At 36.1% G+C, this 20,597-nt stretch overlaps 7 protein-coding genes across 7 annotated transcripts in view; 3 read left to right on the top strand and 4 right to left on the bottom strand.

The window, feature by feature from the left end:
• Positions 1-2,418, top strand: part of LOC106657725 (tetratricopeptide repeat protein 28) — a 39,330-nt gene extending 36,912 nt beyond the window's left edge. The window contains exons 10-13 of the mRNA XM_023462761.1: positions 69-1,160; positions 1,232-1,468; positions 1,550-1,908; positions 1,990-2,418. Coding sequence (XP_023318529.1) covers positions 69-1,160; positions 1,232-1,468; positions 1,550-1,908; positions 1,990-2,418 — 2,117 coding nt within the window. The remainder of the gene's footprint in view (positions 1-68; positions 1,161-1,231; positions 1,469-1,549; positions 1,909-1,989) is intronic.
• Positions 2,419-3,003: 585 nt separating this feature from the next.
• Positions 3,004-4,284, bottom strand: LOC106655401 (peptidyl-tRNA hydrolase 2, mitochondrial-like). Its single transcript, XM_014375780.2, has 3 exons — positions 4,028-4,284; positions 3,472-3,726; positions 3,004-3,393 (listed from the first exon to the last, which is right to left on the bottom strand). The coding sequence occupies exons 1-3, from the start codon at positions 4,178-4,180 to the stop codon at positions 3,211-3,213; spliced, it is 591 nt and encodes a 196-aa protein (XP_014231266.1). The 5' UTR covers positions 4,181-4,284; the 3' UTR covers positions 3,004-3,210.
• On the bottom strand, positions 3,648-6,652 carry LOC106654879 (GDP-Man:Man(3)GlcNAc(2)-PP-Dol alpha-1,2-mannosyltransferase). The gene is made up of 2 exons (XM_014374980.2): positions 4,299-6,652; positions 3,648-3,726 (listed from the first exon to the last, which is right to left on the bottom strand). The coding sequence occupies exon 1, from the start codon at positions 6,306-6,308 to the stop codon at positions 4,833-4,835; it is 1,476 nt and encodes a 491-aa protein (XP_014230466.1). The 5' UTR covers positions 6,309-6,652; the 3' UTR covers positions 3,648-3,726; positions 4,299-4,832.
• Positions 6,653-6,699: 47 nt separating this feature from the next.
• LOC106654872 lies at positions 6,700-8,985 on the bottom strand. The gene is made up of 4 exons (XM_014374967.2): positions 7,670-8,985; positions 7,141-7,439; positions 6,935-7,052; positions 6,700-6,859 (listed from the first exon to the last, which is right to left on the bottom strand). Exons 1-4 carry the CDS (start codon positions 8,810-8,812, stop codon positions 6,734-6,736), a joined length of 1,686 nt encoding a protein of 561 aa, XP_014230453.1. The 5' UTR covers positions 8,813-8,985; the 3' UTR covers positions 6,700-6,733.
• Positions 8,986-9,395: 410 nt separating this feature from the next.
• On the top strand, positions 9,396-12,570 carry LOC106654946 (phosphatidylinositol 3-kinase catalytic subunit type 3). Its single transcript, XM_014375111.1, has one exon. It carries the CDS (start codon positions 9,670-9,672, stop codon positions 12,334-12,336), a length of 2,667 nt encoding a protein of 888 aa, XP_014230597.1. The 5' UTR covers positions 9,396-9,669; the 3' UTR covers positions 12,337-12,570.
• Positions 12,571-12,794: 224 nt separating this feature from the next.
• Positions 12,795-14,924, top strand: LOC106653633 (integrator complex subunit 14). Its single transcript, XM_014373152.2, has 5 exons — positions 12,795-13,291; positions 13,365-13,692; positions 13,753-13,964; positions 14,031-14,288; positions 14,354-14,924. Exons 1-5 carry the CDS (start codon positions 13,115-13,117, stop codon positions 14,918-14,920), a joined length of 1,542 nt encoding a protein of 513 aa, XP_014228638.1. The 5' UTR covers positions 12,795-13,114; the 3' UTR covers positions 14,921-14,924.
• Positions 14,925-15,028: 104 nt separating this feature from the next.
• LOC106653624 (pyroglutamyl-peptidase 1) lies at positions 15,029-20,576 on the bottom strand. The gene is made up of 2 exons (XM_014373140.2): positions 15,505-20,576; positions 15,029-15,424 (listed from the first exon to the last, which is right to left on the bottom strand). The coding sequence occupies exons 1-2, from the start codon at positions 15,721-15,723 to the stop codon at positions 15,029-15,031; spliced, it is 615 nt and encodes a 204-aa protein (XP_014228626.1). The 5' UTR covers positions 15,724-20,576.
• Positions 20,577-20,597: the final 21 nt, after the last annotated feature.

Below are 20,597 nucleotides of genomic sequence, written 5' to 3'. Positions count from 1 at the left end.
AAAAAAACATTACACTTATCTCAAGTTTTACGATACGCTATATATTATAATTAATAAAATGTGCACAGGAAACGAAGCCACTCGATCCGCCCTGCTGCGCGACCTGTCGGACGCCGAGTGCGTCCACCTCACGGTGCCGGCCTTCTTCGGCTCCTCGCCGGCCCTCGGCCTCTCGCCGGAGCAGTGCGACGAACCCGGCGACGATCCCGAGTACCTGATCGATCCGTGGCGCGACCTGCCCAAGATCACCGCGCGCCTCGTCGTCATCTCCTGCAGCCACTGGAGCCACGACTCGCTGGACGCGCGTGGCGTCGAGCGTCTCGCCAGGTCGTTCCTGCTCGCCGGTGCCCAGTGCGTCCTCATCGGCATGTGGCCGGTGCCCTCCACGGCCAGCAGCATACTGCTTCGGGCCTTCTACAGCGCCATGCTCCAGGGTCAGCGGGCCTCGCGCGCCCTCGCCGAGGCCATGCAGACCGTGCAACACACGCGACACTTCGCTCGGCCCGTCAACTGGGCCGGTTGGTTACTCTTAGGCGGAGACACTCGTCTGTCTAACAAGGTGGCGCTGATGGGCCAGGCGCTGGCCGAGCTGCTGCGCAGCGGACCCGAGGAGTGTCGCGACGCGCTCCGCGTCACCCTGCACCTCGTGGAGAAGTCGCTGCAGCGCATCAACTGCGGCCAGAAGAACGCCATGTACACGACGCAGAAGAGCATCGAGAACAAGGTGGGCGGCGCGCAGGGCTGGCGCGAGCTCCTCATGTCGGTGGGCTTCAGATTCGAGCCAGCGGGCAACGGTATCAGACCCTCGGTGTTCTTTCCCCAGAGCGATCCCGAGGAGAGATTGACGAGGTGCAGCGCCAGTCTGCAGGCACTGCTGGGCCTGGGCCAGGCGTCGCTGCACGCCCTGGTGGAGCTGCTGCAGTCGCCCGAGGCTGCGGAGGACGTGATCGCGGCGATGCGCAGGGCCAGTTGCGCCAGCGAGGGACAGGAGATCAAGCTGCCCGTGAGGGTCTGGAGGACGCCCGGATCGCACGAGCTCTTCGCCAGTCTGGGCTTCGATCTGATGGAGGTCGGACAGCTCGAGGTGGGCTTGAGGACCGGAAAGATGGTGTCGAGGCGTTCGGTGCAGTTCGCGCTTCAGGCGCTCTTGGCTCTTTTCGGTGAGTATTACAATAACAATCGTTGCGATCGGTATGTATCTAACGGTTTGTCCTTCAATTAATTGCTGCAGATACGCAAGAGGCGCCAAAGAGTCTGAGCCTCGACTCGAGCAGTTCCATGGAGAGTCTGTCGTCGTCGACGGCCGCGGCCGCGGCAGCAGCAGCCAAGAGCGATCATCGTCTGGACCGCGTGCGTCTGGGTGGGGCCTTCGCCTGCTACGTACGCGCGCGTGGCGAGCCCGACGGCAAGACCATGGAGACGACGCCGAGTCTTTCGCTGTCGCGTCTGAATTTGCAAACTGCGCATCGTAAGTTTATATACCAAAGTCGTTATGAATAAAAATAATTTAAGAACGATGATTAATTGGGGATGTGTAATTTTATTTTAGCGAACGACAACGATACATACTCGTCGCCGTCGGTGCTGAGCGCGGAACACCCACCGCCCGCGAGACTGCGCAACCTGTTCCCGGACAGCAAGGCCGCCGCAACTTCCGGCTTGACCCGGCCAGGATCAAGTTCTAGTGGATCGGTTACTGATTGGGATTCGAATCTAGGACACAATACTGTTCTACGTAGGCATCATCATCATTATCAGCTGCCGATCTTGCCCTCGAGGCTGAGCATACGCTCGGAGTTGAGCAGCTGCAGCAGCGGAAGCTCGAAGAAAACCGGCGCAACTTCCGGCAGCAACAGCACTCAGGGCAGCGGTAGCGTCGCGGCATCCACGGCGCCCAAGCGCAAAGCCGCGAGGAAGAAGAAGATGATGCTGCTCGACGAGGCCGCGGGTGGTGCCGGCGGTGGCTGCTCGATGAAGACCGTCGTCGAGCTGCACCACGTGCCGCCGAGTCAGCAGGCAATCAACAACGGTAGCAACAACGCCGCGGCCACGGGACAGCAGACGCAGACGCAGTCCCATCGCAGCTTGACCAATCGCACGAGGGACCTGACGCCGAGCATCTCCGACGTCTATCACGAGCGCAATCTCGGCCTCGGTCTGGCGCCGTCGCTGTCCAAGCTGCTGGGCGAGGACGGCCTCGGCGCGGCGGCCTGCGGCGAGGAGGAGGCCGCCACCGCGGCCATCATGGTGAGGAACAACATCGTCGTCGGCCACAGCCAGACGACCAATTGGCTGCAGACCGAGCAGGAGTTCCACAAGAGGGACGAGGGCGACGGCAGGTCCATCACCGGCTCGCAGTGCAGCCAGACCAGTGGCTCGAACAAGATCAGGAGAAAGGCGCCGCCGCCACCGTTATGAGACTTATTTTTTAGATATTAAATACCGATGGATTCGAGTATAATTCAATTGTTGTACATATAGTGAGAAAATGATAAAAATGTATGTAGTAGAGAACGATTGAAATTAATAATTTGGATTATAGTTTTATAAATTGTGAAATTGTGATATTTTGGATTACAAAAGTTAGTTAAATGATTTTTTTCGATAAAAAAAAATAATAATTTTTGCATAGCAATGAGTACGAGAAAAGATAGTAACATTTTAATACTTGTAATCACATCTTTGTGTGAAAGTGATGTACGACTGTGGTGTAGGAAAAAAGAAATAGCAAATCTCTTGCAACCGATAGTTTACATTTGCAAGAAATCGAATCATCTTTTTGTAATAAATAACTTGTATTAAATCAACTTGTACATTTGTAACACGTGCCGTCCGCAATGTTTTAGTTGAAATGTATTGTAATTTTATTGAGCCAGAGACGTTCGATGTAAGAGGTATCTATAGAAATGTAAGTAAAAAATGAGCTCGTAGTTCATTTTTGAATCCTCAATAAAGTCTGATTCATGAATTTGATAAAAAATAACGACATTTATTTTCTTACTTTTTCATTTATCATAACGCTTCGCATGATTTATGTACAAATTTGTACATTCATAATTTATGAAGTTTATGTTTTATCGCAACATAGATTCTTTGTACATTATTTTGATTTATCTATTATTAAACAATACTTAGATGATTAAAAAATGACAATGATGAGATGGTTGTTTGTCTAGAAGCCTTAGTTTCTATAGAAGTCTTCATCATACTTTAGTAAAGTTTTAAATGGCCTGTGATTTGATCAATTTGGTCAGCTGGTCCAGGTCCAATAGCACAAACAGTTTTACTGCCAGGTGCCACTTGTGTTTGACCCGCATCACGAACAACATGAGATATCAGTCCAATTGCTTTAGCTGTTTGATGGAGTTCCATCATTTGTTCCTCAGAGTCACACTGTAAAAAATTAAATCCATTAGTATTATACATACTTTTCAAATACATTCTAATATTATAATGTGCAATGAAACTCACTTTTAGTGTGATTTTTGTTTGCCCGCAGGCTTCCCATGCTTTGAGAACATTTGGACGTTTTACAGCTAATCTGTATGCACCAACAGAGGCATGACCGCACTGTGCTGCAACCTTGCCTTTGCCCATTTTCAAGTCATTTCTGATAACTAAGACCAGTTTAGAATAATTTTCATGATCCATATCTGAATCGTCGTCTGTCTCAAAATCACTTGAATGCTCTGATAAGTTACTGTAAGATGTATCCACAGGTTTATCCTGAAATTTAAAAATTTGTTCATCAAGTATTATACCAATTTCAAGTTCAACTTGTACTATGATTACTAATTTGATTACACAGATGCAGCATTTGAGTAATTTTTTAGATGAATAGTAAAAGTGAAGAATAAAAATACATAGTGATTCGATAATTAAAAAGTTATCATAAATGAAGTAAAATATATAAGGTGTTTGCAATGACATTCTTTGACACTAACTGATTTGAACTAATTTTAAATATTTTATCCACCTTTACGTTCACCGTTACTTTTGTAAAACGTTATCACTTAGAAACACTTACAGATGATGCACATTTTTCAGATTTTCCTGCATATTGTTTAATCCATTCTTTTTTCATGTGTTGATAAACTTTGTAATAAACTACCAATGATAGTGGCAATGCGACAACTGAATATTTCAGAGGTTCAAGAAATTGCAGTATTTGATCCATCATATTGAAATATATTGAATTAAAAAAATTACAACAAGCCTCGTGCTAACACTGTTTGTAACCAACTCGCGTTTTGTATGCAGTTCGTGTCTGCTTCTATTTGACTATGTGTATTACTTACTTTGATTGGAGCTCACCTTAATACCAGGCGAAAAAGCGCCACTGGGCCCTATATATAGTCTATAACCAACGCTATATGCACGAGGAAAATGTTTAGTTATTGTATGCGGACGTCACTGAAACAATCCAGAAATACACTAGCTAGGTTTGAGGTTCGAATGCGCAATGTGCACGTGGCATTGGCGCTTCATTTGAAATCTTTCGAGCCAGACAAGAGGAAAACTTGATTAAATTAAAATTGAAATTATAGGTGTTTAAAAGACGTATATTGAAATAAAAGTAAAGATGAAGTCTTCAAAATATTTAAGTGAAACCATATTAAATGTCTTGGGAAATGAACATTTTTTTTATGAAAAAATGAGGTATACTTTTTTTATAATTTGGTAGCATGAACAGTTTTTATTAAAAATGAATATCTAAAACTAGTTTGACTGAGTTTCAGGAATCAATAACTTTTAACTATACATATAATTTATAAGATAAAATTTATATAAAACTTTATGCATCACACTCTTTCACTCATTCAAGTCATTTTTCACTCATTTTTTATGTTACGATTAAATAATGGATTAAATAATGGATCTAAAGTTCTCACAAACTCTTTCTCAAAATTTTCTGTTGAAAATCTTTGCACTGAAGCTCGAGCTGCATTCCTGATGGTATCTTTTTCATTAGCACTCATCTGAATAATGTGAGCCATGATTCGAGCATACTCTTCTGGTTCTTGTGCCAAAAATCCATTCAAAGATGTAGGCTGTTCTGTAATGATATCTGTTCTTGGACCACCAGAAGCATGGGCTACCATTATCAGACCAGCAGCCATGCATTCCACTATACCTATACCAAAATGTTCATTCCACATAGCGTGCAACCCAATTGTTGCCTGCTGAAAAGCTGTCATAAGTTCATCATGAGGAACATTCAATTGAAACTCAACATTTTCATCTAAGGCTAAATGTTTTGATAGGTCAATCATATCTTTAACTCTGACTTCATCTTCTTGATTTCTTGTGGATCCTATTAATACTAAGCGAATGTTTTTCCAAACTTCTTCTTTTACCATGGATCTAAGTTCGAATAAGGCTCGAAGTAAGAGAGGATGATTCTTTTCAGGCCTGAATTGGCCAACTGAAATTATACGAATCATATTATTTTTTTCCTCTTCAGTTAATAGTGGTAAACTGACTAATTCCTCAATATTACAAGGAGGATAAATTTTAAAGGTACGTAGTGGACATTTCCAAAGTGAGTTAATATGATCTTCAGTCCAAGTGGAATTGACCATTATGATGTCAGCTGTTCTACCAACAATACCGTACATAAAGGCAAATATTTTATAATACAATATTTTGCCAGCTGTCAAAAATGGATTTCTTGCTATCACTCTGCGATTGTTATGTCTAGTTTTTCTACGATATACATGTTTCAACATATCCGTTGATATTGTTGGATAATGTGTATAACTAGCTACTTTGCAACCTCCGATGTACCTGAACAAAGGATAAGTGAAGGCATAACCCATGGTGTCAATATAAATATCTGGTTGAAATTTACATAAAGCTTCATAACCCAGCCACACAGATCCCAAGCTCTGACCCAGTAGAGTAAAGTAAGGGTACATATCACTTTCGACCCACTTTCTTTGGAATAAGTACACAAAATTGACATTTTCTACTTTGATGTTGAAAATCTTCTCGGCGTTGCCAATGATTTTTCCGTGGTCGGCATCAAGATCCCCCGTGTAGATGTATATCTTTACATTTTCGTACTTGGACTGCAGAGCTTTTACACCAGCCCACAGAACTCTTTCACCGCCGCCACCAGCATTGCAGTACGGATGAAATATGCCGACCGATATCTCATTTTTAGTTCCCTTTCGTCTTCTGAATATGAATTTGATTTTCAAGTATATCGCCACAAGCGACGGTATGAAAACGAACAGAGTCAACAGCACCGACAAAAGCAACTGTCCGATGTCGAGAAACTCGGTGAAATAGTAGGCCGTAATCATTTTCACGACTTTTTTTTTACAGAGACTCAAACCGTTCGATCACAAGAAACTGTTGAAAAATCCCGTGCCATGACCATTCACTGATAAAACCCGATTATTTATATCCCATTGATCATTTGACAAGTAACACGTAGTCAAGCTTTTACGCAAGTGTTGCAGTACTTCAAAACATAACCCCCCGAGCGAGCGCTATTTTATATTTCTGCAGATAAGACTTCATTATATACTGATCGCAGTTTGCAGAATGTGCGGGGAAGTTCGCGATCTGACGCGTAGCGGGAAATTTTGGGTTTGTAAAGGCGTGTGAAAAAAGTAAGACGATTTTTTAAACAATTTAACGATTCTATCTATATATTATCTACAATTGTCGTTTTATAAAAAAAACAAATTTACAAAATCATTAAGATCGTGGACTCATCTTTTGGTCATACTTCGAAGCTTATTAAATGCTTGACATTTAAAGCTGATCCATGCTTTATGTTGAGCAGTATAATATCTTCGATTTCTCTTTCAACGATTTGGATATCCGAATTAAAAACATCTGCTTTGATCTAAAAGAAAGAAGAATTTTTTTTTAATTATACTCTACTTCTTGTACCTGTATTATTAATGCTTCAGAAACGTACCATAATTTGTCTCAGTCTCAAGCGCGACAAAAGGCGCAATTTTAAATTCATCAATCCGTGTGGCATAAATGTGTTTTTTAAACAAGTTGAATTATCCAATACATCGATGTGATAAATTCTACGGAAAAATAAAAAAATTAGCTGCTTTTCTATATAGGTGACTGTAGAGAGTATTTCAAAGAAGAAATCCATTGCTCAATACGCACTCTTTTTCGGTGATCAGCGTCACACCGGGAATAACAATCGCTTTGACAGGGCACTCGATTATCATCTGACTGATCAGTCCCCTTGCCACAAGTTTATTCGCTACATTTTTTACAATTTCTAAGCGATCTGAAATTCTGTAACCAACTTTCAAGGGCTTTACGAGTGACTTTGGCACTCTCATCTTCATTTCAAGAGAGATTTGTGCTATTAGTAACTGAAGCTTTGTTTGTATTTTCCAATGGTATGATCTCCTAATGACTGGTGCGAATAAGTTTTCCGATAAACAAATTTTCAATAGCTGGATAAAAAATGAAGTCATTGTAAAAAACAATCTTTTGACACATGAAATTAGATATTATGTTGAAGAAGAAATGGAAAAAATCCATTTCATTTCGAATAAAAGAAAATTGATAAAATTGAACATGCAAAAATTGATTTTTTATTTTAACTAAATTTAGAGAGTAATAGAAGAAAATACTGCACCGAATAATCAGATTTTTAACTTTTTTAAATAAAAGCATATCTTACCTTTGTACTCCAACACCTAAGCATATTTAAACTTAGCATACTATCAACTAACATTCCAAGATTATCTTTTGATGTATATTCTGTCCATCTGTGTTCAACAAAACTTCTCACAATTAATTTTTCACTCAATGACAAAATTGTTCCTAGGTGACTCAAACTCCATAAAAATGTATTTACATCAGAGATTTGCAACATATTTTTATTTGTATTCATATCATTTTGAATTGCTTTTACACCCGTTTTGACAAGTGAATCAACAACTTTTGAGTCCATAATTAAAGCATCAGCGTACAGAGCTAAAGTGTGAGCTACAGCACCAAAATTCAAGTTGTTTGTTTCTTTGTTTGATGTCAAAATAGCATCACTCAATTTTTGTAAACATAAACTATCGCTTGCCTCACTTATAATAACACTCTTGCATATTGGAACAAATAATTGAGGATCATCAATGATACTTTTAAAGTCTTCTTCAACAACTTTTTCCAACATTTTAGCTTGTCTTAGATGCAACTTAATTGATGATTTTTGCATTACCCAAGCCACTATGCACTTTTCCATTAAACAGAGATCGTCAATATCTGGTAAGAATGGCTTTAGATTCTCAATCTGTTCCTGGTTATGACTTTTCAAGGAAACAAAATACAACAGCTGAACAAGTTCATGATTATTCAGTGTACCAGTCATTGCTAACTGAATCAAAATTGCCATAGCCTTTTCATAAAATTCCATGGCTGTCAATTCCAATCTGGATATACTACTGAGAGATGCAAGAAATCTAAATATTTCATGCGGTTTCAAGTGAATCAATATATTTGAAAGTTTGTAATCCATGTTTATAAGTTTTTCTCGTATAACGACATTATCGCGAATTTCTTTAAAATTCGCCAGAGCCACTTGACATTGCTGATATTCTTGATTGAAATTTTCCGGCCGTGGAGCCGGTTTGTTGTCCGTCATGAGGTGGTCGATTCTCGTTGACACAGCTTCATTCTTTTCTGGCTGTTTTTTTAAAATCTCGTCAAAATGCTTCTGTATGCGATATTGAAAGGTTCGCTTCACGCGATCTTCGTTCAAATGACGAACGAACGTCGTGCCGGTGTTCCGTTGAATCGAGCGTTGCAACGTTAACAATGAGCGTAACATTATTGCACTGTGTGTCCACTCGACACGAGTTACGGTCGAGTGATTTTTGTTTTTTAATAAATGATAATGATAATAATAGAAAAACGTAAACAGAACGAAAAATTTAGCCTCACTTTTTACGAGAACAAGTGCGACACACAAACGCAAATTCGTCTGCTAGATTCTAGGCACGTTTTGTTTGAGACTGCATAGCGAGAGCGAAACTGCACTGCGAATGCGCCGCAGATGTCGTTTAAGTCCGCTACGCGCGCTCGGCTTCGATATTGCCGTATGAGTAACGTGATAAATGACGATATCTTTATCACATTTGCAATTTATATTCGTTTTTATAATTACGTTATATTAGAAAATAAACTCTTATGCTTCATTGTACTTGTAAAAGTTACTCAGTCCGGCGATACCTAATAATAATAATTGCATTATCGTAATAATTAAAATTTTGACACTCGGCATACGCAAAAAACTAAATCGGAAAAAATGTTTGTTTATATCATTTGTAAAGAGGGAACGTTTTCATCATACTTCAGAAGATTTCTCACGCGTTGCATCGGAAATTTCCCGGAAAAGTTTTATTGATACTGACAGTGCGAGTTTAAATATTCAAAATGGCGTCTGCACCAGAGAGACTTGTTGACACGCCAACAGCTGGCGTATCAAAATAATAGCCAGCTGACTATTCCTCCGATCTGTCGACTCGTTGTTTTTGTATCTGTCGCAGGATCATAACTCGCGTTAATTCGAGGCAACAACTGCTTCGTTATTCGGGCGCCGTTACTGCGTCAGTGCGATATAGGTGTTCGTTAAACATGCCATAATTAATTTGCTCGACGTTATAAGGGACATAAAACAGTTCAATCATGGAGAACAACAACAGCGATAAGTTTTGTTACATATACAGTTGCTCCTTGGAGACCAAAATACAGATTAAAATCGGAAATCTGGAAGGTAAAAGTATTCGGCCGGAGTACGAGAAGTTGCTGACCGATCCTTTGTTGAAATATTCCGGATTGTTCGACTCTAGCAATGGCAAGGGTGACTTGATGGCTTCTTTTCAAGTCTTCGACAACGGCCGAGCTCTAGCATTGCCAGTATTTACGGCCTACAAACACTTTGCTTCGAGATGGAATTGGAATCAATGGATCACATTGCCAATCTCGTACTCGGATTTGCCTCGAACAGCTCAGCTCTGCATCAACCTGTACGATTGTGCAGGTCCCATGAGAAAGATACCAGTCGGAGGTAGTACTATAAGTCTATTCGGTAAGCATGGTATCTTTCGACAAGGCATATTGGATTTGAAAGTCTGGCCCGGTGTGGAAGCAGATGGAGATTTTCCATCTACGACACCAGGAAAAACTCCTGACAATGGCAAAGATCAAATGCAAAGGCTGGCCAAGCTTGCAAAGAAGCACAGAAATGGTCAAATCAATAAGGTAGATTGGCTAGACAGATTAACTTTTAGAGAAATAGAGTTGGTTAATGAACACGAGAAAAGGGCTTCAGACCATTTGTATCTAATGTTGGAGTTTCCAGAGGTGGTGATTAATAACCAACCTTATGCCATTGTTTACTATGAAAAAGACGGCGATGAAGTCATTCAACATAGATCCCAATCAGATATTGTCACTCTACCGGATCATGAGATACTGCAAGAAAATTTAGTAGAGGCTAAGCATCATAAATTAGCAAGAAGTTTAAGAAGCACTGGAATGACAAGAGACTTGAAACCTACCTCTGGTGTGAGAGATGCTTTGAATGTAATTTTAGCTTATCCACCAACTACTGCTCTTACAACTGAAGAGCAAGACTTGATATGGAAATTCAGATTTTATTTGACCACACAGAAGAAAGCTTTGACAAAATTTGTAAAATGTGTAAATTGGAAAGTTTTTGTAGAAGAGCGGCAAGCTTTAGAAATGTTGACTCGTTGGGCACCACCCGATCCTGAAGATGCCTTAGAATTGTTAGGCCCTGCTTTCACTCATCCAAGTATCAGAAGATATGCCATAGGACGTTTAAGTCATGCGCCAGATGATGACCTTATGTTGTACTTTTTACAATTAGTGCAAGCATTGAAGTATGAAAACTTTGATAGTATTAAAGCTATAAGCAAGAATTTTGATAAAACTAAAGTAACACCAGAACAATGTGATAAGTCTGGCAAAGATCTTCTCATGAATAATCTTTCATCTTCTGCATCTATGTCTTCTACTGAATCTGAACAGAATAATATTATATTATCTCAATACAGTGAGACAAATTTAGCTAGTTTTTTGGTAGCAAGAGCTTGTGAAAATTCAACTTTGGCTAACTACCTATTTTGGTACTTATCAATTGAGTGTGAAGATCAATTAGACCCAGTGATTACTGTCAAACAAGATACTAAAGTTAAAGAAATGTATCTCACAGTTATGAATATGTTCTTGAATGCTCTTTCTTCTGGTAATCATATTTGGCAAAAGAGGAAGGCTTTCTTAACTAGACAAAAAATGTTCATTGATCAATTGGTATCTCTTGTTAAAACTGTTGCACGAGAGAGTGGGAACCGTAAGAGAAAGACAGAAAGATTGAGATCTTTGTTAGCAGATGCAGATGCCTTTTTCAAAATTAATTTTGAAAACTTTGAAGCCATACCTTTTCCACTAGATCCAGATATTTCAATTAAAGGCATTGTTTCTGAAAAAGCTAGTTTATTTAAATCAGCTTTAATGCCTTCAAAGTTAACATTTTTGACTACTGGTAATACAGAATACATTGCTATCTTCAAATATGGAGATGATCTGCGTCAAGATCAGCTTATCTTACAAACAATAGCCTTGATGGATAAATTGTTACGGCGTGAAAATTTAGATTTAAAATTAACTCCATACAGAGTTCTTGCAACAAGTACTAAACATGGTTTTGTACAGTTTATTGAATCTACTACTGTAGCTGAAGTGTTGGCCACTGAAGGATCCATTTTAAACTTCTTCCGTAAACACCATCCTTGTCAAACAGGACCTTATGGGGTTGATCCAAAAGTTATGGATAGTTACATTAGAAGTTGTGCTGGATATTGCATTATAACATATGTGTTAGCAGTAGGAGATAGGCATTTGGATAATTTACTTCTTACAACTTCTGGAAAACTATTTCACATAGATTTTGGATATATACTAGGACGAGATCCAAAACCTTTACCACCTCCAATGAAACTCAGCAAAGAAATGGTAGAAGCAATGGGTGGAGTGGGATCAGAACATTATTATGGATTTCAAAAACAGTGTTACACAGCCTTCCTTTACCTGCGTAGACATGCAAATCTAATATTGAATTTGTTTTCTCTTATGGTGGATGCCAGTGTACCAGATATTGCATTGGAGCCTGATAAGACTGTAAAGAAAGTTCAAGATAAGCTGCGTCTAGATCTCAGTGATGAAGAAGCTGTACATTATGTTCAAAATCTCATAGATTTATCTGTGAGTGCTGTAATGCCAGCTTTAGTTGAACAGCTTCATAAATTTGCTCAATATTGGAGAAAATAATAACATTTCTATGCTTATTTAAAACTGTACATATATGCATGAATTCTTGAGTTGTGAAGTAATTTTTGAGAGATTGAAACAACAGTCTTACAATTAAATTAGAATTCAAAAATATTGACGACATGTTTTTATATTTGATATTTTCTACTTGCAAGAATAGTTGAAAAAAAAAATGTTTGTTACAAAATAACACTAAACCTGTAATGTTTGATAATTTTGTATAGTCTTAGAAAAATATTATTTATCGTTATCTTTTATACAAAACAATGTATATTATTGTTTCATTTTGTAAAAAAAAGACTTGTATAAATAATACAAATGTATCATAAAATTTGTATAAACAGCATAAAATACGGATGAAAAAAATAAAATTTCATTAGTACTTAAAATTAAACAATTCGTTTCAATAAGAAATTTCAATGTTTATACCTTCTGTCAAAAATACAGAGGGCGTACCGCAATTTGACAGATAGAATGCGGCATGCTTCTGCATAGTGCAAGATCTGTCGGCCTTTGTGTATACATGAAAGCATGTTACACCGTCATCTTTGTTGACGATCCTTCATCAGTGAAAAACATCGGGAAAAAGAAAGAAAGAAAACTCATCATATCAGTTTTCCAATTTTTCATTCATTCTTTATTTGCAGCAACATTTGGTTTCTCTGATAATTTAAAACCGGCTGATTATGTTGTTCTGAATAACCTCTTGAAGAATTTTGACTGATTTTACTTATTTTGACTAATTTATCAAAAACGTTGTTAAATTAAAAAAACAAACATGCCTACGGTCATAGCTTTGGATGTTTCCTTGTCTATGAGAAGAGTGGTTGTTGGGACAACAGCTTATGAAGGAATACCAGGGGAGCAGCTCACCAGGCATCACTTAGCTCTTCAAGGAATTAATACTATTTTACACTATCTACAAAACAATTCTAAGCTTGAATTTGTTGCATTAGTATGTACCAATGATTTATTCAGTTATGACTGGCTCATATATGTATTTTAATTTATTATTTAATAATTTTTAGATGACGTTTTCTTCTATGTATGAGATACTGTGCCCATTTACAAGAGACTATGAATTGATTAGGAGTAAATTGCAAAATATTGAAGAGTGTGATAAGACCAGCATTGAAACAGCTCTTCACGGAGTAAAGACCTTAGTGATATCGGAGTGGGGCAGCAGTACGCCTTGCCAAGTAATCTTGGTCACAGATGGAAATCCTGGTGTTGGACCGATGTCCTTGCGAGAGTCTTTACTTTCAATGAACTTCCCTCGAGAGGGAGGAATACCCTTCCCTGTGCCTTTCCCATTTCCAGCAAGACTGTCAGTTGTATGCTTAACAAATCCAACAGGTAAATAGTTTTGGTAGATTCATATTGTTTATCAGTTGATTCATGATAAATTATTTTTAGACCCAACTTTTGTAAGCAACATGCAGCTTTATCAAAAATTAGTTGACTTAGTTGGTTCAGATGGAATGGTTTTGGCACCTGAAGGATCCTTGTCAAAAGCATCTGTTTCCAATTGTTTTAAAAAATTATCAGAGACAAATTTTACTACATTTAAGGGGTATTTGAAGTTTGGTAATCTTGGATCACGTATTTTCTTATCACCGGTTCCACTTGTAAGTCATAGCATATGATTATTTTCATATTGCAAAAATTTATTTTCATTTGTGATATATTTTCAGCCTCAAACAAAAAAAACAGATTTTGAAGTAGTGCCTTCTTTAATGATCTCTAAAAATATTGAAATATGTGGATTCATACCAATAGCAGATGTTGGAAATCCAGGTGCTATCTCCAGACATTTAATTTTACCCATGTCAACAGAAAAAAATTCAAGCATGCAAGGAATAGCTGTCTTAGATGAAGATGATGAAATTGAAGAAGTAATTGATGAAGGAAAAGAACCTTCGTTCTGTGTTTTACTCCATGGAGCCTTAAAGGTACTACTATTAATAACCAATGAAGATTTGAATATTCAAACTAAATTATCTATTGAAAACTTTAGGTCGAGAATATGGCAGCATTGTGTTTACTGAATACTGATTGGTATGGTTTCATTTACTCATGGGCAGATTCAAAGAAAAAGTCAAATCTTATGTTGACTGTACTTGAGCATGGATGTGAAGTAGTTCCATGGCTTGGTAATCTTCGAAATTTGGGATCTATTTCTTTTGCTAAGGATAAAACTTTTGAAGCCCTCACTTTCCCAATACGACCTGTGGAAAAAAGAAGTTACGCTGCAAATACTCCATCTTGGATTAGAAATTCAGGCCTACAATCGGATATTCAAAAAATTTTACGTCAGGCTAGAAAATTACCAGAAAAAACTGCTAATTTCTATAAAGAACTTAATCGAGTGAGACGGACAGCTTTAACTTTAGGATTCTTAGAATTATTAGAAGGTTTAGCACAAATTTTTGACAGAGAGATTACTTTATTACCTCCAAATGTGAATCCTGAGTGTGCGATACAATTGAGTCATTGTTCTGAAATGTTACGAAAACCATATTCAAAGGAATTGAACGCAAATATATCGCCACTCCGGACAAAATATTCTGGTGCAGCAGAGTAAAACTTACGAATTTTTTTCAATAATTAAAATAGTTTTAATAATTTAACTAAAAATGTACAATTGTAAATATACAAGTATTTTTTAAAATTTTTGTAAATGGAATAACTATTATTCTTTCTTTTGAGACCTTGCACATTCAATTAAATGAATAAGGACATCAAGTAATCCTTGTGCAGTTTTTTCACTGGAATATATACTCAGTTCTGGAACATGAACAAACAAAACGAGAGGTTCCTCTAATTCGAGTGACTTGTAGTAAATGTACTCGCATAAGTATCTGCCTGCTCGGGTTGAAGTACATGCTGTGCAATTTGTTTCTGTTGAATTTTTGTTAACAATTTCACAAATTTTATGAGGGTCACATTTGGTTTTTAAAATTTTATGATCCGCACATTCATTTGGATACTCATTGTATATATCCGGATGATTATAGCCTTTACTGTTTGCTTGACACTCAACTGTCAAACAAGTTGCCATATTTGATACACCCACATGTAAAATTACCTGAAATTTATTTTCAAATCTTCTATTTATTCAAGACATCATGATAATTCATAAGTTTGAAATTCAAAGTAGTTGCTTACAGATGGTTTATGTTTTTTATATAACTCTTCAACTTTTTTGTCAACAGTTTGATATGCAACAGGTATTTCCTCAATAACCAAGTTGATTTCTGATGAAATTTCAGATTTAGAAAATAATTCTGGTAATAATTTTACTGCTTCCCAACTTGCATTAACGTCATAATCTCTAAACAGACCGAATCCAGTCACTAATACTGTTTCCTTTGGTTTTGTTTCCATATTTTTATGAATGGATTGTTGTTGTATAATTTTTTTCTTAAAAATTCAACAGTACAATTTTTCCACCAATACTTCCAATATGAGTAAGAAAATAAAAAGACTGAATGAAATTGTAATTATTTACGAAATTTATAAAAGAATTAAGTCTAAAACAATGACTTTCATCGAGAAATTGATTTTTTATTGAAATTTTCGCACAAATTGATAAGTGCAAAGTAGTGTAGATTCCAACGCGTCGCACACAATCTCTCAGCAGTCGGCAGATATGAAAATAAATAGAAGTACTGAGCAGTGTAGTACTCAAGTATACATGGATGGTACACGGTACACACAGACACAAACACACAAACCCAAGGTTAGCCCCTCCTCCACAAGTGATCCCAGATAAAAAAAAAGGTGCATTGCAATCAACGTTCGTTATCTACGTACGCGTGATTTTTTTCGATAAAAATGCAGAAAATAATAATATTCGCAGAAAATACACAGTCGAAGCGTTATATGAGACAAAAATGAAAAAAAATGAAAAATCAATTTTTATTTCTGAAGCATAAAAAAATGAATTTGAATGATATATAGTCAAAACAGCAATGGATTATTGTTTGTTAAGTTTTATTGTACCAAAAATTTCATCTCATTTATATATTTTTCATATATATTTATATATAATATATTTTTTTTGTATCTATCATTAACTGGATTTACTTTTATGCTAGGTAAATATTTGAAATCAATAATTTCGTTTACATGGATATATTACAGTTAAAATCCAATATTACAATTGCCATGGCTGATTGCATTAAATTATGCGACAATGCTTCGACCGTGGGGTGTTGTTATATATTCTACAGAAAAAACATTGATTATCGACGTCTATTTTATTGAAGTTCATATACTTGTTCTGTTTTCCATGCAATTAAATTTTATTATTATGTATATTTATCGTTATTCCCACACAATTATCTTATATGCTCAGCGACTTTACTCGTGCATCGAATACATCAATCTCCGTCGGGACTGTCTGCCTTGATTTTGCCTATAATATTTGTTTGTTTTTTATTCAATTTTTACATGTATGACTTTTCTCTCGAGCTCCACAGTGCGGTATACTTATGTGTAATATCGTTCGTTTTTATCTTCATTGAGGACTTTTTGTTGTATTTTTTTTTTCATCGTTATTAAAAAATAAATTTTTATCCTTAACATTAACGGGTAGATTCGCTTCAGCTAGAAATTGTTGTTGCTTTTTTTGTAAGTTGCAAAAGAAATGGAGTCTCGATGAAATGAAATTGACGATCGAAAAGATTTACTTGTGAGAGATTGTATTTTTTTGTGTGTCGTACGAAAATATGACATTTCTTGCACCTCCCACCGCGGTAATCACAAGTGCGTGTTTTTATGTGTTTGCCAGTGATGTGTGTGTGTGTGTGTATGTGTGTTGGTGTTGGATCAAGGAATGCAATAATCGAATGCAATGAATTATAAATTTATATTCAATATAATATATATTTATATTGAACTTTTTTTTTAATAAAGTATTTATTTATTTTTTTAACTCAATAATAAAAAAGTATTGTAATATATTTATATAAGTGGAAAACAATAAAGAATGTCAGCCAAATCGAAAAACAAATGATATGTTTAAATCATATATATTATTTATATGCGTTATAACGGATTCCAACAAGGAATCCTTTAAAACTTTCTACAAGTGTTGAATGTTTTTTTTTTGGTAAGAAATCATGTTGGTTCTGCTTTAGGGCATAATCAAAATTAGTAATGGATTTTTTGTTGTTTTTTTAATCGCAAACACGCATCACAGACATCTTTATATTATTATTAAATATTATTATTTTTTTATCCTCATCTTTTAGAATCGCAATTAATAACATGTATCGCCTAATTATACACATCGAGCAACCTCGCGACAAACATGATTCTACAATTAATCAAATTCAAAAGTTTTACATTTACAACCATACTTTTTTCCCTTTACTTCAGTTTATTATATTATGTAAATATTTTGCTCGTCGTTTATAAGTACTTTTATTATTGAAAAAAATCATAATGGCCGATGGGTGATTATAACGTGTTTATATCGATCACTTGTTAAAATGTTTAATAATTACAATTGTATTAATAATTTTGATTAATCCACTTATTTTTTTCTTTAATGAACACAGGTAAACAATAATTTGGTCGAAATTCTGTTCTTAGTTTTGGTGCTTATTTTTTACAATGGAAGTTGCTGAATTTCAGAATCTGGTTGAAAATTTGTGTATCTCTTTACAAACGAGTAGGCAGGTGCGATTCAATGATTCTTTAAAAGCGACACAACCAAATCACACAAGCATATTCGGATAATTTTGATAACGGACAACTCGATGGTATATATCGGTTTGAAAGTAATTGTGTCGGAAGTGTGCGTGTTAATTTTTTTATGAATGATAACTCGTTAAAAGCGATTCTTTAAGAATCTTAAAAGTACAATTTTTTTGTTAAAAAAAATATCATTTTTCAAGTTCAAAACTTGCTTTAATATTGGAGCTATGTCACGTCTCTATAATGAAATGTTACCTCTTATCATTAGTATATATATAATATTTATATATAAAGGGAGTCATTTCTCCATTTTTGTATATATCCACATTACTCTACAGGCTACAACAATGCTTTAACTTTTTTTGACATTTTTTTACACACAGTTATTGCATTTGAGAAATCGATGGCTACAATAATATTGTGGCTATATGAAAGAGAGAAGAACAATGATTTTTTACTCTACTGATTTTTTTCAACAATGTAGCTTCTTTTATCGTACACGAAGGGGGAAAAAAATAAAACAATGTAGAAAAAAAATAAAACAAAAAATAATTTATATAATTAAAAACTATTACATAAATCTATTGTTTTCCATAAAGTTAGACAATCGAAATTATTATCAAATACATCGCTCGTACTGATTCGTAACAAACAAATTCGTACGCACACGATTTCATTAATAAATACATAACAGCTAAATTAAAAATTATTTACAGCGCTATGCTGTTAGTATGTATTATCTAATATTCTCGTACATATATTAATGCGTGAGATCTGAGAACACAAATTCATCTCGATTTGTCCTATCTGGAGAATCGTTTGCCCTCTTAAAGCACTTTTATTTAATATTTTTCTTTCATGTATTTTTTTCTCGCATATTCATAGTAATTATACTAGAATGCAAACCATTGCTTTCAAAAAACGACGGTTTTCGATACAACGAGGAATTAGGTAATAATCAAATTTCGTACTTATACTTTCTCAAAATAATTATAACGATAGTTCAATCTTAAGAAAAGAATTGGTCATTGGCATCAGCTTGGTTTTCAATTTTAAATGGTATTGAAGATCGTAAAAATCAAGCACGGATTCACGTGTATTTATCCTTTTTTTCGGCGATTTCATCAAATCGAAGCGCACTTACAAACTTACTTTTAAAAAAAACTTAACATTCTTTACTATCACTTCGTAAATGTAAGAAGTACGATACAATTTTTTGCAAAGCAATACTGTTGATTCGAATCCACATGTAAGAAAATAATTGATAGCTATTTTATTTCAATAATCTTAAATTATTTGTGCTTGAAAATCCATCATCGTGAATCGCGTGCCAAAATAAAGAACTATCGCCAAGATTTTTGAACATCTGACACTATCTGTAATAATCAACTAACATTCTCTCCCTTTTGTTTCCTTTTTTTGTTACGAACGACATTTTATTTTAATAATAATAGATGTATCTTTAAACTTCTTTTTATAATCGATGCTTCATGTACAATCTTTTAAGACCCACTGTGACAAATCAAGCCAAGTACTTATTGACTAACAAAAAATTCTTTTAATCAAAATTGAGATGCAAATATAATCAGATTCGGACGTTTTACTATTTCTGGTTTATTGGATTGGTTGACTTTTGAAAACGCGAGATTTATTTTCATGTGCAAACTTAACAATATAAATATTCGTACATTTTTTTAATGTTTCACAGCCAATCGAGATTACATCAAAGATTTTATTGCAAGGAGTAAAACGTCCGAAGCTTGCTGAACTATTTTGAAACTCATTTTTAAAATTTTTTCATGCGCACTCTTTATTACGACGATTAGCTGTTTTATTTTCAAAGATCTCTTCATCAACTATGCTTAAGATAATATATGAAAGACTAAGCAACATTATATAAAAAATTGAGTTCCGTTTATACGTTTTATTTTCATTTACACAACTCATTAATTTCGTCTCCTCCGTTATTTCTGAGAATTTTTAATTCAAAAACAGGAATCAGCGATTTTTAACGAATAATAATTGATACTTTTGAAGCATATAAAAGAAATAAACCAAACAGAACTTAACAGCAATACTTTATATCGCCAGATGATAATATTCATTTTTTTATGGACGAATTTTCGATGATCAAATTAATCGAACTAAAAGAGGAAACAAACAAACAAACGCACAAAACATCCCAACATTACCCATCAGCTTCATTGTCTGTCGCCTCTGTATGTAGCGCAGATTTACAATAGAAGAAAAAAGAGCATAATTCTTTTCTGTTATTCATTTATATTATATATATATCAGCATCTCTATGCGTTTTTTTACTTTTGTTTTTCCGTTTAAAATCTGCTACCCACATTTAAACTTTAAAAAACTAATGTGTATACATATCATATGTAATAATATATATATACATATTGCGCGGTACGCGCCGCACACGAATACGCGCGCACATATACTTAAGCACGTACACGCGTACACGTACTCGTATGGTTCTATGCGCGTACCGCGCTGTAATTAATTTAACACATCGGGGGGAGGCGGGAGGGGGGGGNGGGGGG

Source organism: Trichogramma pretiosum, unplaced genomic scaffold (genome assembly GCF_000599845.2).
Source record: "Trichogramma pretiosum strain Unisexual culture from Peru unplaced genomic scaffold, Tpre_2.0 scaffold1, whole genome shotgun sequence".
Lineage (NCBI taxonomy): Eukaryota > Metazoa > Arthropoda > Insecta > Hymenoptera > Trichogrammatidae > Trichogramma > Trichogramma pretiosum.
The sequence above is the reverse complement of the archived record's forward strand: the minus strand, read 5'-3'. Positions and strand labels throughout refer to the sequence as shown.